This window comes from Fulmarus glacialis, unplaced genomic scaffold (assembly GCF_000690835.1).
Source record: "Fulmarus glacialis isolate BGI_N327 unplaced genomic scaffold, ASM69083v1 scaffold25885, whole genome shotgun sequence".
Classification (NCBI taxonomy): domain Eukaryota; kingdom Metazoa; phylum Chordata; class Aves; order Procellariiformes; family Procellariidae; genus Fulmarus; species Fulmarus glacialis.
The window spans coordinates 24,732-40,197 of NW_009214012.1; the positions used below are offsets into that span (position 1 = coordinate 24,732).

General features: G+C 39.5%; 1 protein-coding gene across 2 annotated transcripts in view; it reads right to left on the reverse strand.

Annotated features, from left to right (window-relative positions):
* The window catches only part of GLRB (glycine receptor, beta), a 48,023-nt gene that overhangs the window by 6,363 nt on the left and 26,194 nt on the right, over positions 1-15,466 (reverse strand). The window contains exons 6-8 of one of the 2 annotated variants that reach the window (XM_009578411.1): positions 13,494-13,634; positions 10,901-11,053; positions 4,867-5,159 (exon numbers count right to left, since the gene is read on the reverse strand). In XM_009578411.1, the coding sequence (XP_009576706.1) occupies positions 4,867-5,159; positions 10,901-11,053; positions 13,494-13,634 (587 nt within the window). The remainder of the gene's footprint in view (positions 1-4,866; positions 5,160-10,900; positions 11,054-13,493; positions 13,635-15,466) is intronic. The other variant, XM_009578412.1, reaches the window with a different exon arrangement.

Below are 15,466 nucleotides of genomic sequence, written 5' to 3' on the forward strand. Positions count from 1 at the left end.
TATTCCTTGCAAATTCTCATTACCCCACTAATGGCAAAGTACAGCACAAAAAATATTTTTAAAACATCACAGAATCACAGCATAGCTGAGGTTGGCAGGGACCTCTGGAGATCATCTAGTCCAACTCCCTGCTCAAAGCAGATTGCTTGGGGCCTTTTTACAGTCATGTTCTGAATTATCTCCAAGGATGGATATGTGAGTCACTAGAGCAGAAAGTACCTACCCTGTACCTGAAATGCTGTCAGGAACTATTAAAATAGATTGTGGCCTGTGGTTTTGTGTACAAGATAAAATATAGACTGGGTTTCTGGTCGTTGTACAAGAAAAATCTGAGTCTGGAGTGCCACTTGTGTGGAAAAGACAATATGGGAAGATCAGGTCACCACAGGTCACCACCAGTGGTCAGGTATATTACAAATCAGCAGAGATGATCATAACCCATATCAGGTGTCAGAGCCCAGATGCGGCTCTGACAAGATAAGGCAAGCAATAGCACTACTCCTCTTCAAAAATAACTGGTTTAGAGCTATTGCCACCACTTGCATAGCACTATTCATCATCCGCCAGAGCCATTCTTCTAGCAAATGTTCTCTCCAGTCATCAGCACATTATCTGTGGGGGACAGCTTCTATAAATGGGCTTGATGAAAATGTGACTTTTCAAATTGAAGGGTATTGTTATAGTTAACAGTGCAATCTCTCCCTGTAATCACGCCACCAGTGAAAGCAAAAAGAAACTGATTCATCTTCAAAACATTTCCCTTGTTGCTAGTTTTTCTCACTGTATGATGTTACATTGCTAGGAAACACAGGCTAACTCCTACTGAGGATTCCCAATAAAAAGCCAGAGCCAGCAGTTACCACCAGGTTGCATAATTTTCTCTGCTTAGAACAGCATCTACTTGCAGCTGCTATGAGCTCGGGGAGCCAAACTGTTCTTTCTCATGGCTTCTTGCCTGTAAATGCATGGGCATTGCAGCTCCTAGCAAACACAGCAGAAGTGCTCATGTTGAATTTTCTGGTTTTTCTACAGATTCAGGTTGATCTTGCCAAATGGACCACTTGACTTTAATCAGACAGTCATACCGATAAAACTGTGGGCTTAAAATGGCACTGACATGTCAAGGGTTTTTGTTGGAGGGGGCATGAGTCATAAAGCGTGGACTCGGGGGGTTGGCACATGCTGGCAACATAGAGCTTTTATGTCAGCCAGTACCCAGGATTTGGTGGAGAGGAGAAGTAGCTCTGCATCCATGGAAGGCTTTCTGCATCTTTGGCTGATTCTCAGATTGTGAGCAGTGTTTTCATCCTGCCATCTTCACTGTTGCTGTTGGTGACTATCGGTCATGATCACTGACTTTACTGACACAGTAGTGCTTTCCACTGAAAACTTCCAGGTGGACCCTTACAGGTTCTGCTACGGGGGATCTCTTCTCCTCACCTTCAATTATGAATGGCATCAAGCTTTTAATTTTTAGGATATACTGAAAAGTTTATCCCTTTACCCAGTTTCTTGTCATAAAAAAGGAACAATAGCCGCTTGTATTTTTAAGTATGATCACATGTTTTTGTTATGGCTTGTTTTTTACTAATAGCAAACATGCCAAGTCTCCAGACCAGATGCCATTTTTATCTTTCACAAATGGAGCAAGCACATGAAAGCAAGTTGTTCCATGAGGGCTGGAACCAGGGATGCCTGACCTCCCCACTTGCTTCCCTGCGCTCCCTCTGACCCTCCCCACGCCTGGGACCTTCCCATCCCAACCACCCCACTGTATCTTATGTACTGGCCCCTTCCCCAAATCTCCTGCAGAGGCATCACTGCTGCAATGCTGCATGGCTGCGAGAGGCAGCAAGAGCACAACTTGCTGCTCGGGGAACACTGGCAAACTGGCCTGGCATCGGGATCAGGGGCATTTTAAAGTAAAATAAAGCAATTTCTCTTTTTAAACTTGATTCCCCTCTGTATCAGCACCATTCAGTTAATGTCTCGTAGTAAAGAAGTGCTTCATTTAAGCTGGAGAAACATTTATAAATGCAATTATTCATGCTCTCTGTTTTTCCCCCACTTGGAGTCTTCTGCTTTCAGGTCTTTCCTGTTGGCTTTACCTTTAAGCCTCATCTGGTCCATCCACTGCTTCAAGCCTAGCTATGGTGAGATTTCCAGCTATGCCCTCAGTCACTTTAGCCTTAGTATCACCTTCTATGTGGAAAGAGAACATCCTCCAACATTTCTATAGGGTGCACACTCATGTCATGGATGCAGTTCCAGGTTGTCCTCCTTTTCTCCTAAAGCTATACATTGGTTCGCCTAACTCTTTCCAGACATTTAGCAGACATTTGCTCTCTCCTCACATACACAATCCTACATGACCCTGATGAGAAACAGCTCCTGAAGTTCTGGGACAGCACTCTGGACTCTTTTTTCTTTCATATTCTTTATGCTTTTCAACATACAGTTTTTTTCCATTACCTGTTTCTTTAATGTTTCCCTCCCTCGCATATTTGCCATATGACAAATGCATTCTCTACTTGATCATTGCTAGGTCTGCATGGGAGCGATCCAAATTTTGTGGGGCAGGCCTGGTTTTGGATTAGGAGCCAGAGCTACTGAAAGATTTAGACCTGTTCTGATTTAGGAGTTTAGTACAGGCATCTCCAGGGCTGAGAACTTTCAAAGTACTCCTACGCGGTAGCTGGTTCAGAGAGGGAGTTTTCAACTAGGCAGATTTATAGCATTCATATATATAGAAACTAGCATCACTGTCCTACCACATCCTGATGTCCAATGATTCATCAGTCTGGGACCTTTTTCTACCTCAGCCTGGTGATCTTCCCAGAAATTACCAGCCCAGGACACCCTTCCTCAGGTAGGCTATATTTCAAAGCAGGTGGCTGGATACAATCTGGATCACCAGCCATGAGGGGAGGTGACCACTCAGCCACATGAGCAGCTTCTACAGCAATGAATACGTATTTCCAATATGTCTTGGTAAACAAATGTTTTGTAACTCTTTGTATAAAGATCACCAGAAGCTACGCATGCCCAGGACTCCATATAAATCCAACACAGATTATTGTTGCAGAGATTATAGATACTGGAATGTTAAAGGTCTCTGATAACAAATTGGGAAGACCCTGAAAAGTGCAGGTCAAACATGAGATGCTGGAGCTGACATTGCAAGATTGTGGAGGGGAGACACTGCAAGATCTTGGAGGGTAGACTGAGGTCTGAATCCTAAAAACGTTCAGCTTACTGCTAGACACCATTCATGGGGAATGTTGCTTAATTTTTGTGGACAATAACTTCCCTTCCTCTAAGTCTTAAAATGCACTGCACACCAAAACTTGCCTTCTTGAAAAAATGTATTAAAAGATGAAAGGATAGCACATGTGATAAAAGTTATCATTTTATTCTCCTTATGGCTATGACAATGGCAAGCACCTTAAAGGGTGTACACACCGAGGAGAGTCAATAATTTAGCAATTTGGTTTTGTTCACACTACTGAAAAACTGTAGTTTTTTTTAATCTTGTCATTGACCAAACTGTACACTTACACTTGTTAAGTACTTGAAATAACAGAAATAAATAGATTTTATGCTGCTCTGGTGGACTGTTGCAACTATTTTGTCACAAGAAACAGCTGAGTTTGGGACCCACAAATTGCTGAACACAAAAATATCGCATTCAGTTTAGGGGGAGCAAAACTGTAGAGGAGCCATCTTTCTTTCTACTCAGTTCCCATGTTGCCTGGGCTTGGGGAATTCCTTGTGGCACAAGTCAAAGCAGACACGGGGTTGCTCTAAGCTGAGCCTGGTTGCCTGCCAAAACAGTTCCCAGGAGACTCTTCTACCAGATGAGAATTATGGTAGCCAAGTGCGCCGCTCTGCAACATCTGCATCTCCCCTGGACTGGGGGTAATTAGTCATGGGGCAATGCCAGCTTGATACTAGGACAGGGTTTCTGCCATTCTGGCATAAACCACTCCCTCCTTAATGAAGCGTTACAGTCACATTGTACACTACCGATATTATTGCTTGGATCTGGCCTAATAGCTTTATTTTACACATCTAAATTGCTGAGTCATTGAAAACTATACACCAAATTCATATTTCATATATTGTAGCATAACGTATTTTCTTCCATAGAATAAATGTCACTTAAGTATCACTCAGGACTAAGGGCAGTTGGCCTGGGATGTCTGATAACTCTTGGAGCACAAAGGGGGAATTATACAACACCAGGAAGCTACCATCAGGATGGAAAACTTTGGCCTGAGCTAAGATGCACATCTTGTCTTTATCCATATAATGAGATCTGACCAATTTACCCATAAACTCTATCTGGGAACACAAGAAATGCAGGAACTGTTTGACAGACAAACAGACCTGTCTTTTGTTTACAAATGCCAAGACTTCTGGATCCCTGGCTTCAGAGATGCTTGACATGCAATGCGGTGCAGCTGTGGCCATCCCGGGGAAAGCAATGAGACGCGTGTTATTTGAGTACGCTCTCAGCAAATACTGACTGAGAGTCCTGTCCTCTGAATAGTTACGGCTTGACAGCTGCTATTTATTATGAGAAAAATAGCAACTGTAAAGCTGCTTGCTACTTTATTTACCTGAAGCTCAGCAGCAACTATGGTGCTAGGATATTAAAAGACATATTTTTCATTTAGTACCTCTGACCCCAAATCACTAGGGACCAATTGGTCAGATTGCTAGCCATTAATTACCAGCATGTTTTTAATGTCTTGGCCACTTCTGAGATTAAGCATTATCCAAAACTACTATGACAGTATATTCCTAGAATTGCGTTAACAGAGGATAATGCTGATTTTGCATACACAGCTTCGCAGCTCCTACCTGTAAAGTGCTGATGTGGACAGGAGTCCCTGTGCCATTCACAGTGTTCTTCTTGGCAGCATTTCCACCCTTCCCTTCTGCTTGCTCTGCCTTGGCAATCTTTGCTTTCTCGGCTTCAATTCTCTTTGGATTGTTTAGCATTACCTGAACCACCGCATACTCCACCAGGGATGCAAACCCAAAGAGAAGGCAAACAATCAGCCAGACATCTAAGGCCTTCACGTAAGACACTTTGGGAAGTTCAGCGGCAAGAGTGGTACATTCAGATGCCAAGCTCAGCACTGAGAAAATACCTATGGAAAGAAAAACAATATATTGATTAAAGAAAACTTACCCTTATTGACGCTGGCTGTGCTCTTCCTCTGAAACAGACAACACTGAATGATGTTTTGTAACAGTAAATGGGACTTCACAATGCGGTCGGTGTATTTTGCAGCAGGTAGACAAAGTGCACATGCCTTCAGTTAATGAACAAGTTGAACTGAATACTTATGTAGGATATTGCAGTTAGTGATGAATTATTAATAATGAGTACCTGCATTTTATGAAAGGAGAAAGAAATAAGTGAGGCTAAACTGGTTGCTGTGGTTTTCCTGCTTCATCACACAACTGGGAGATGGGCTTTCCAGAGACTGACTTACCCTACAATGTGCATCTAAGTCTATGTTCCCAATTCACCGTGAAGATGAAAACACTGAGGTGACTGAGGGTCTACAATCATTCCCTATTTAAGCTTCCAGGATCTAGAGGAAGCTTTCCTAGACAAAGGGCTTTTCAGGAAGCCCTTATCATGAAAAAAAAACCATCTGCAAAGGCTGTTGAAAGGTCACACTCATCGTCAAACTAGGTTTCAACAAGCACTGCTCCTTACAAGGCTTCCAAATGTCACCATCAACACAGGGCTCACGTTGCAAGAGACAAAATACAAGCCTGATCTCAAAGAGGCTCCTATGAAATGGCAAAAGTAGCATGAACAGCTACAGTTGGAAAAAGCTAACTTTAGAAATGGCTGTCGTGGGGAAAACTTATTTCACCCTCCCAGTTCAGAACGTCCCGTTTTGTGAATGCTAATGATAAAAATCTTCTTTAGTTATGAGTGGGTGTCTTCATGAAATGTAATCAATATCTATAGAAAATGTTGGCCAGAAGGAAATACTCAGTCTTAACTATGTTTCTTATATTGGTCATGTGTGCTATCCAAAGCATGAAAAAAATTGTAATTCATAGAAAGATCCATTTTAAGTAACTGAGAATGTGAAAATGTTAATAAAACTGAAAGTATCTGCATTGGCCTATCAAAGTATTAAATTCTAGTTGATCATAAATAACTTACAATTATTTTGCTGCTGTTCCCATTTGGATTTCAATAAGATTGATACGATAATTTATTTGGTATTAATCTCAAATGGGCAACTTACTAGCTGCTAAAACACTGAAGAGAAACTATAAAGGAATCATTACAGTTACATGATTTTAAAACACAGAATCTTATGGTGTTTTATTTTGAAATGTGTAATAACAACGTATCATTGCAAACCTGGATATTTTTGTCCACTGGGATAAGACAGAATGGCCAGATGTGCTACGTCAGATCATAATGACATGGCAAATACTGAACAAACCTCAGTGTCCACTCTGGCTTATTTTCAATCTACTGTATCTGAAGCGTTCAAGTATAAACATGCCCATAAGGAAAGAAAGTCAGCATACAATAGTCTCCTTTTTTACAAATTTATTTTCACTGACCAACACCAGCTGTCTTGGGCTGAACACTAATTATGGATCATAATGAACTGCAGTAACAAGTACAAATAAGGCTGTACTGCCTCTTAACATATAAAGGACACCTCTGCCTATGCCCAGCTTTCTGTTCATTCTCTAACAGTGTACTGTATCAAGTACCATGCCACGTCTATGCTAGACTTCTGAAAGGCAGCCTCAACCCTGAATAACCAAATTAGCCAATGATATGGACTGGCTCAACATCTTGGATATTGTAATTTTTTTCCTACTAACTTTAAAAGTGTTTACTATCTTAATATGCGAGTATTATTATCATGCCTGGTGCTTAAAACATTTGTACAACCACTTTGTAGAGCTTAAAATACTAGATCTTACAATCTTGGATTTAATTCTACAAAACTAACTTATAAATTCTACCAGCTGAAAAGATTTTAGTGGCGCTTTCATCCATTTGTTCAGTAGAGCAATTGAGGTCATGGTGACCTGCCGCTAATTTCCATTTGCCTGGATTCCTAGGATGAAAAGTTCATTCTCAGAGTCTGAGAAACTTCTAGGTTTTCAAGGTAACAATAAAGTGAGATAGAAGCACAGAAATATTCTATTAAGCAACAATTTGCTGCCAGATCACAGTTGGCGTGGCCTTGGAGACCCTAGTAAGTTGCACCTCTGGCAGCAACTGCACTAGGTACCTACCTAACAGAATCCAAAGCCCAGGGCTCAAACTGAGTGAGGAGAATGAATAAATAAACTGCAAGATTACTTATCTTAAAAAAAAAAAAAAAAGGAAATAAAAGAAATCCCCCTTTTCTTCTCAGGGAGCACTAAAGAGAAGGGACAGAGCTCCTTCCTCCACACTTGCAAAGTAAAGGGAAAGTTGGCCTTTCTAGGAAATACCTCTGCATTTTTGCCCTTAGTGTGGCATCCCTCTTTGGCATTGCAAAGTTTAGCTCATCAGTAAGGTTAGCCTAAAGCATGATTGCATAGAGCTACTATTTTAAAAATACTGCGTAAGGTTACATGTGGATAATATCAGAAAGTGCCAATCCAGCAAAGCACTTCGGCACGTGCTGCCAGATAAATAAATCTCCCTTTTTTGAATCCATCAAACTTACTGGCCTCAGCACTATCTCCTGGCAGTGAATTCCACAGGTTAATTATGTGCTGTATAAAACAGTATTTTCTGGTTTATATTACTGCTTTAAAAATGTCTGGCTTCACTCACTAATGTTATTGAAAAAGGTAATATTCTGTCTTCCTTTCCTTATAATTTGATATCTCTAATACATTCTCTTCTCTCATTAAACTTCATAATCTAAAAGACATACCCTTGCCAATCCTTCTTCACATTACAGTTCTAACATATATCTTTATATCTTCCTCTGAGACCCTACATTTGTTACAATTTTATAAAAGGAAAAGACTAGAACTAAGACAGATCTGAGGACAGGAGTGACGGGGCAGAGGCATGCCTGGCCTCAGGTCTAGCTGTCCTTTGTATGTGTGGAATATATAATCACTACTCCAAGCCTTCAGTTACCCTGTTGTACTCCCACCTGCACTCTGGACTAATGCTCCATGCTGTCAGGCCACTGTGCGTGGACAGAAGTCTGACGTCCCTCAGATCCCTACAGCTCCAGGGAAGATCTTACTCCCTTTGGGGATCACACGGCAGTGAAAGAAAAAAGGAATTTTTTAAACAGATGCTGGCACACTGTCCACCTGTAAAGAACTGGAGTCGGGGGCATTAAAAGGTGAAACACCAGCATTTAATTAGAAGGAAGCATTCGCTGATATCAGCCTTTACGTCGCTTAGCCACAGCTGTCCAGGTACCGGTCCTTTGTGGACCTCCCTGCCACCAGATGATCTAACTGGGTGAAATGTTACAGGGCTTGCAACTTAGTTCCTACATGGACAAAGACTTTTTCTTCAAACAAACACACATCGTTCTCCCAGAACATTAATCAGTCTACAAAAACATATTCTGCTTACTGATTTGCGAAGTATCTTGTATCCCTAAATCACGTGGAAACTTCTGAGATGCCTAGTTATGGGGAGCAGTAGCCCACTATACTTAGTTCTAAAGATGACTGTATTAAGTATTCATAAGTAAATCTGAAGTAGTTTCTCATCTGATGAGATCTGTATTTAGTCATTGAGAGTGTAGTGGCTATTGATAACACTTTTTTGGGATTAGATATCACCCACTTGACACAGAAATGTTAATCTTGTTAGATTTCAAGGTCATCTATCTTCAAGGATCTAGCAAGAAGAGTTAGTTTGTCACCCTCCTGCAAATTGGAGAAACATAAAACTTACCCCAGTGACAGTGCTATCAACTTGTGTTACTAAATGCTGACTCATGACTAAAGGATGGTCAGACTTAGCGGTTTTTGCTTCTCTGGGGAGTCAGGAAAAGTCATATCACCAGGCTAATGATTAGTATTTTTGAAAATGCATTCTTTCAGAAATGCTAAGGAGCCAATAAACACTTATAAAAAATGAAAACAAATAAACAATAAATAAGCATGCACATTTAGTCACAAAGACATCCATGTTACATAAATCAGCACTATACCTCTTATAAATCTAATATATAATTAACAAGCCTGCCTGGTCAGCTCTTTGAAGTGCAGGATTATAAAAGTAGAAATATATCTCAGGTTTTGATCATATTGGAGCTCACTACATGAAAAACATTTCCAGTTCTTGTTTCTATCTTGTTAATTTAAGGCATGCTACCTTTTCCCCACACTTTTTTTTCTTAAAATGTCTTATGGTTCGCATTATGGAATGCATCCTTGCTACTTTTCAAGGTAAGAGATTGTATTTGTTACTTGCTATCAAACTGAGATAGATTGTGACTCCTCCCCAAGTATCTATTAATATTTTTAAAGGTCAAGAAAAATAAAGCTGATTTGTTTTCTGAAAGAGACCCCTAGAAAAAAGATACAATAAATATAATTAAATACTGGTTTCGTTACATTTAATTAGAGCAAGGAACCCACACTGACTCAGAAGCCAAAAGTAGCACTCCAGTCATGGATCTCCAGATTTTTTACAGCTCTTAGTTTATTCTGCCCATCATATCAGAGGAAAAGGCATGGTAGGTGACCTGAGATGGGAGCAGTGGGGCTCAGGCCAGGGGATATGTGGACACTTTTCCACCCAACAAAACTCAGCAGGCACCCCTCCCGCTCCAGCTGGCTCTTAACAGAGGGGTTTCAGCTACCCACTACTGCAAGACTCTACTGATCTCAGACACGGACTGGTAAGATGACATGGCAGGTCCTGACTCCAAGGGTCTCCAGTGCTTATCGACACACGTGAGGCTGCACAGGACTATGAGGACTATGATGTCCTATGAGGGTGTGGAGGTTCAAGTGTGGGTGAGAGGTTTCTGAGGAAGCAGGGGGCTGGAGGGATTCTGCAGCTGCACCCCTGGAGGCTTGAAAACAGGTGCGCTGAACCTTCTGGGACACAGAAAAGATTTGGAAAATAAGGGGTATGGACTTGTGGAGGAGTGCCAGGGAAAAGCGGAGCATGGGGAGGCCAGAGCATGGGGAAGGAGAGGTCATGGCATGGGGACGGGAATCCAAATAGGAGAAGAGTCAGGATGCAAGAGCCTGGCTCTGCATTCCATTGAGCTCTTGGGGTCAGCAAGTTTGGCCACCCTGGAGCTGGAGTCCCATGTACAATCCAATTAGTCAAGATAATATTGTTTTGATTAACTCTGTGTCCTACTATCTCATAATAAATGAAGGGCCTGCCTACTGCGTTGTGCTGAGCAGCATGAGAGCATGAGCCTGAAGTACTCTCCTGAACTGAGTCTCTAATGAAACAAAACCAATCAGGTAACAAGGATGCTAACACTTTTCCAGACATCATTCTGCTTGTATTGCTCTTCAGAAAAACTGCTCCGAGAGGTAGCTATTTAGAGCCTTACTCATCTTCCTGCTTTCTTACTGATTGTTCAGATGTTGAAATTCCTATAAATTGCATATTGCCACAGTGTCTGCAGCATCACCCGTACATGGATAAGATCAGATTTGTCTGGGTTGAGAGGAGTAGAGACAGTGTGCTTATCACATAAGTGCTGGAACCATTATCAAGTGAAGTCTCAATGGGGAGGTGGAGTTTACAAGACTAGGAATGAAGAGGTTTCAGTGAAAATGACGAGCGGATAATGGAAGTGAAGTTGCTTTCAGTGTCCAGTGTAGTGTTGTCAAAGCAACTGAGAATGGCTCAATGGCGTTAAAGCGGATTGTGACGGTATGTGTAAATGCAGGTTACCCAGTGGGACTCTTGCAGCACTTGCATCAGGATTGATCCAAAATGACAGCCAGGATAGAACAACAATTAGCAGTGTAGGAGCATAAACACCCATCATGTAAAATCCAACTTGTCTTCTTAAAGTGAAGATTACTTCTACACAAGTGTAATAACCTTTAAAGAAATAAATGCATTAATGTTTAATGTGCTTTGCAGGTCAACCTCTTCAGATCCGTATCTTCTAGGCCTTTATCTATTTAAGTTAAGAGCAAAAGTTCAATGATTTGATTGTCTTTGTATAGGCAAAGAGTTCAATTTGAAAAAAAAATGTTCAAAACACAGAACTATATAACCGCCAAGTGTGGTCAGGCATGCGGTACCCTCTGTGCTCTATAAGGCACCCTCCGTCTTTTCACAGCGCATCAGTAACAGGCAGTTAAAGTGACTCTCATCTTGATGCTGGCTTCAAGTTGCAGTCCAGATGGGGTCTAGCAGTCATACTAGCTTAAGCTCATCTGAAAATCCTACTCAGCATTAATTTGTGCAAAAGATGGAATTAAGAAATATTAGTGTAAGAAATTTAGAATGGAAAGAGGTGATCTGAATGTGACTCTAAGCAGAGATTCCCCCAGTACTGAAAGCTGGTACAGGTGACATCTAAAATTGGTACAGACTTCTTAAAAAAGACTCTAAAAACACTGTAAATTATGAAAACAAGGAATACTGCCTCAAATCTTTTAAAATGAGGATCTAAATCACCCAAATATTTAAGATATCTTAAGATGAATTCAGTAAAAAATAAAGCTGCAGATACTAGAGGTTTTGCTGGAGATAACAGATGGATCAGGAAGTCCTATAACCAGAAAACAAATTCTGTTCATATTTTCACTCAATTAGCAGAACTGGCATTTTTATGTTAATATTAACACAATAGCATTGTAAAAACAACTTCATAAACTATTTTATCACAAGGAAAAGGCGTTCCTATGTTATATAACAGCAACTTCAAAATTCAGATCAGTCTATAACTGTAAATAAAGTTGGTGCAAAGCTGATTTAGAAGATAGAATCTGTCAAAAATATATGTATTTATCTTCTATATTTTATCAATTAAGTGCTGTAGAATGATAAGTCATCTTAAAAATGCTGTTTGGGCATAGAATAACCAAAACAACAAAACAATAAAACACTAAGGAAAAATTTCCTTGTGTAGAAACACTATATGGTATTTCATAGTTCATTCTATCCATTTCAATGATCTGTTATCTGACAATTTCCTCTCTGTAATTTCTGAATAGTTTCCAGATACTTTTAGGTTTTATTTTCAAATGAAGGATGACCTTCAAAATCATTATTTGTTTGCTTTATGCCAGAAATGCATTCTGTATGGCTTTGTATCATCTCTCATCAGGCAGAGAATAGCATCTATTGCCCTCACCATTCAGCTCCTGAGGACCTATTTGGATCTGTCATACATTTTGACAAACAAAGAACAGGCAATTTGCAAATTTAAATATTCAATTTATTGCCACAAAAAGTAACCCCAAATTTGTTGACCCTCTTTCTACTTAGGTAGGTATGATAAAACATCAGTTGACGTAAATAGGCAGTAAAGGTTAAGTTCTTTGCAACTGGCAAAGATTTACGTAGTTAGGCTAAGAACTCGCTCATTTTGCAGTTAAAAAACAAACCTCATTTCAATTTTCGTTACCTTTTCCAGGTTAAATTCCTTAACTCTGAGATCTACTAAGGTTACCTGAGATCTATTCAGACTTGTGATCTAGTTCAGGAGCAACTGCAAGTAACAGATCCTCGACTTCAGCTGAATAGTCAACAAGAAACTTGCAGAGGATCCTAGAAGCTGCAGCACCACAACCATCCTCATTGAGTTTTAATGGAAGATTTATTCCTACGATGCAAGAGCACTGACTAAAATATGCCCTGTTGACTTCTGTAGTTGTAGAAAGTCTTGCGGTTGCCACAGTATGTGAGTAGTTTGGATATAATTATAGGCAGGAATCAAGGTAGAAAAGATAAATCATTAGAAGCCAGAGTACAGAAACCATTGGATAAATTTGTGCCCACACTCAGAAAATAATCATAGGATTGAATAAATACAGGGCTGAGGAGTGTAAGCAGCCTTCTGTAATGACAGACTTTCCAGAACACTTAGAGAAAGGAAGAACCTGCAGGGCGATGCATTTGAAGTTACACTCTAATACTATCCACTTCTGGAACAAAACTCAAACCAGAAAACCAAAATTATCCTACTTTGCTGCAACTGGCATAATTCTACATGAAAAGAAAGGCATTTACAAGCACAAAAAGGTATTAGGACAATAGAAACAAAATGGTGATAGTAAGATCAGAAGACATGTACGCAAAACCAAGAAAAACATTTAATCTCACCTTCAACCTAGATGTTTTTATATGTGAATTAGTTTGCAGTAATTAGATGTGATAGTTACAATAATATGAACTACTGGTTTGTTAAAAGTAGTCTATTTTCTCCCATAGAATGTAAGACATGAGCTGGAGTATTAACCATCAACCTTAAACAGTAATTGAAGGAAGCTTAAGGTTTTTTACCGAGAAAATCACTTATATTACCTACCTGTGCCTTTATAATACTTGGTACAGTTACCATATTCGATATCCTCCTTCTTAATATCAAACTGAGGCAGAGCAATTTTCTCTAGCTGTACAGGATCTCCAGACTGCCAGATAAACCGTAAGTCATCCGTTGTGTAACCAACTACAAGAACAAAATAATAATAACCGTTTAAAAACCATTTCAGAGTAAACTCTGCAAGAAAATCTAGCATATACGTATCGTATTTCTTTCACTCTTTTTCTTTCTGTTTCCTCTTCAAAGAATTAAATACAAAAACTAAATAATCCACAACTGAATTTTTTTGTAGGCCTAAATTAGGACTTGGTGGATGGAACATTACATTATCAGCAATATTACACTGATTAAGAGGTGTTTGTTACAGTGCCTACTGTTTAAACAAAGCAAGCAAAGCTCTATTCTCCACAGCTTTGAAGCCTCCATATTCATTCATACTCTACTTCAGCAAAGCATGAAAATTATACTGAACTTTAACAGCACTCACAAGTCCTAGTAATGTCAAAAGAATTTAGCAACTAAATCACTGTGATGAATCTTGGCTTTTGTGTAAAACAACCTTTCTGCTTAGTTGTTCAGATTAAAGGCCCTGATTCATAAAAGCATTGACATTCAGGAAATACTTGACCAGGAATTCAAGTAGATATGTAGTCCTACTGAAATCAATTCATTGCCTTCATGATCTCCTGAGTATGGACAGACATCCGAGTCTAAATCATGATATATACAGCACCACCAAGTGAGAGGCAGTTAAAGTTAGGCTCACAATATTAAAGCATAAAGCAATATTAATTAAATATGCACTCATAGTCATGAATTTACATGCCATTTTTCTGCTACCTTCTGTTTATTAAGGATTAAGTTAATTCAAACAGAGATAATGTGTGTTAAATGGGAACAGAGATGGGGAAACATAAAAAAGATGGAGTTGGAATGCAGTGTTTTGCAATTCAAAGACAGATTTTTTTATATCTTTCAAAACAGCTGTGATTAAAAAAGGTAAACTGTTCATAAGCTAACTTCTCTAAGATTCACAACAACTTAGTAAAAATCACAATGTCTCAAAGCTCCATGATGGAAGATAATATAAAAAAAAAAATTAGTTGTTCTAATGCTTCATTCATAAAATCAGTCTCACCCCCTTACAACATACAGCAAATCACAAAACTGCCCAGATCCTTTATGATAACAATTACTGGACAGTGAAAAATTTGTCTATAGGGAACATGTAGAACTGGGGATCATAACTGCAGATACAAGAACAGCTTAGTAAAAACCGTTGGCCTTTTTTGTTTTGGAAATCTAGCAACTAGAAACAAAATATTGATTTGAAACTAACTTAAGTAGAATAAAACTGCCAATGGCTAACAAGGAAAGCAAGCCCACTGTCGGAACTGGAGGGACAAACAGGAGGTCATGGGTACCATTCTCACTTTTGAAAACTGAATTAAAAGGTAGAATAAAGTTTAGTGCATACTGTCTTTCCAAAGGAGCAATTTCCTTCTGAATTTGAATATATCTACTTAGCATGGAGAGAGACAATAAGGTTGTTTAAATAAAGTTATTGAGAATTTTTTATGAGTAGTTCTTCCTTGAATAACTATACCTTGCAATGCTTGTAAAGCAACCCAGACTGAGAAAGCCTGAGCAAACTTCCATTGATATTACTGTTTATTCCAGTTTAACCCCAAACTGATTTGGGTTTACCATAAGAGTTTACTTCAGCTAACTGGGCAAAACTACTATGGACATACTACAATTCTAAAGGTAAATGCTGGCAATCAAAAACTGAATTGTAAAGCTCTGATACCATTATTACCCTTGCCCTCACTGGGATGCCCTGCTCAGCTTTGATTAACCTTGCTCTTTCTTTGCTTTTGTCTTCCCTTCCCTAACGCCACCTTCCCCACCAGACCTGGTGGAGTAACAACTGAACAAAGTTTTTGTTATAGCAGGAA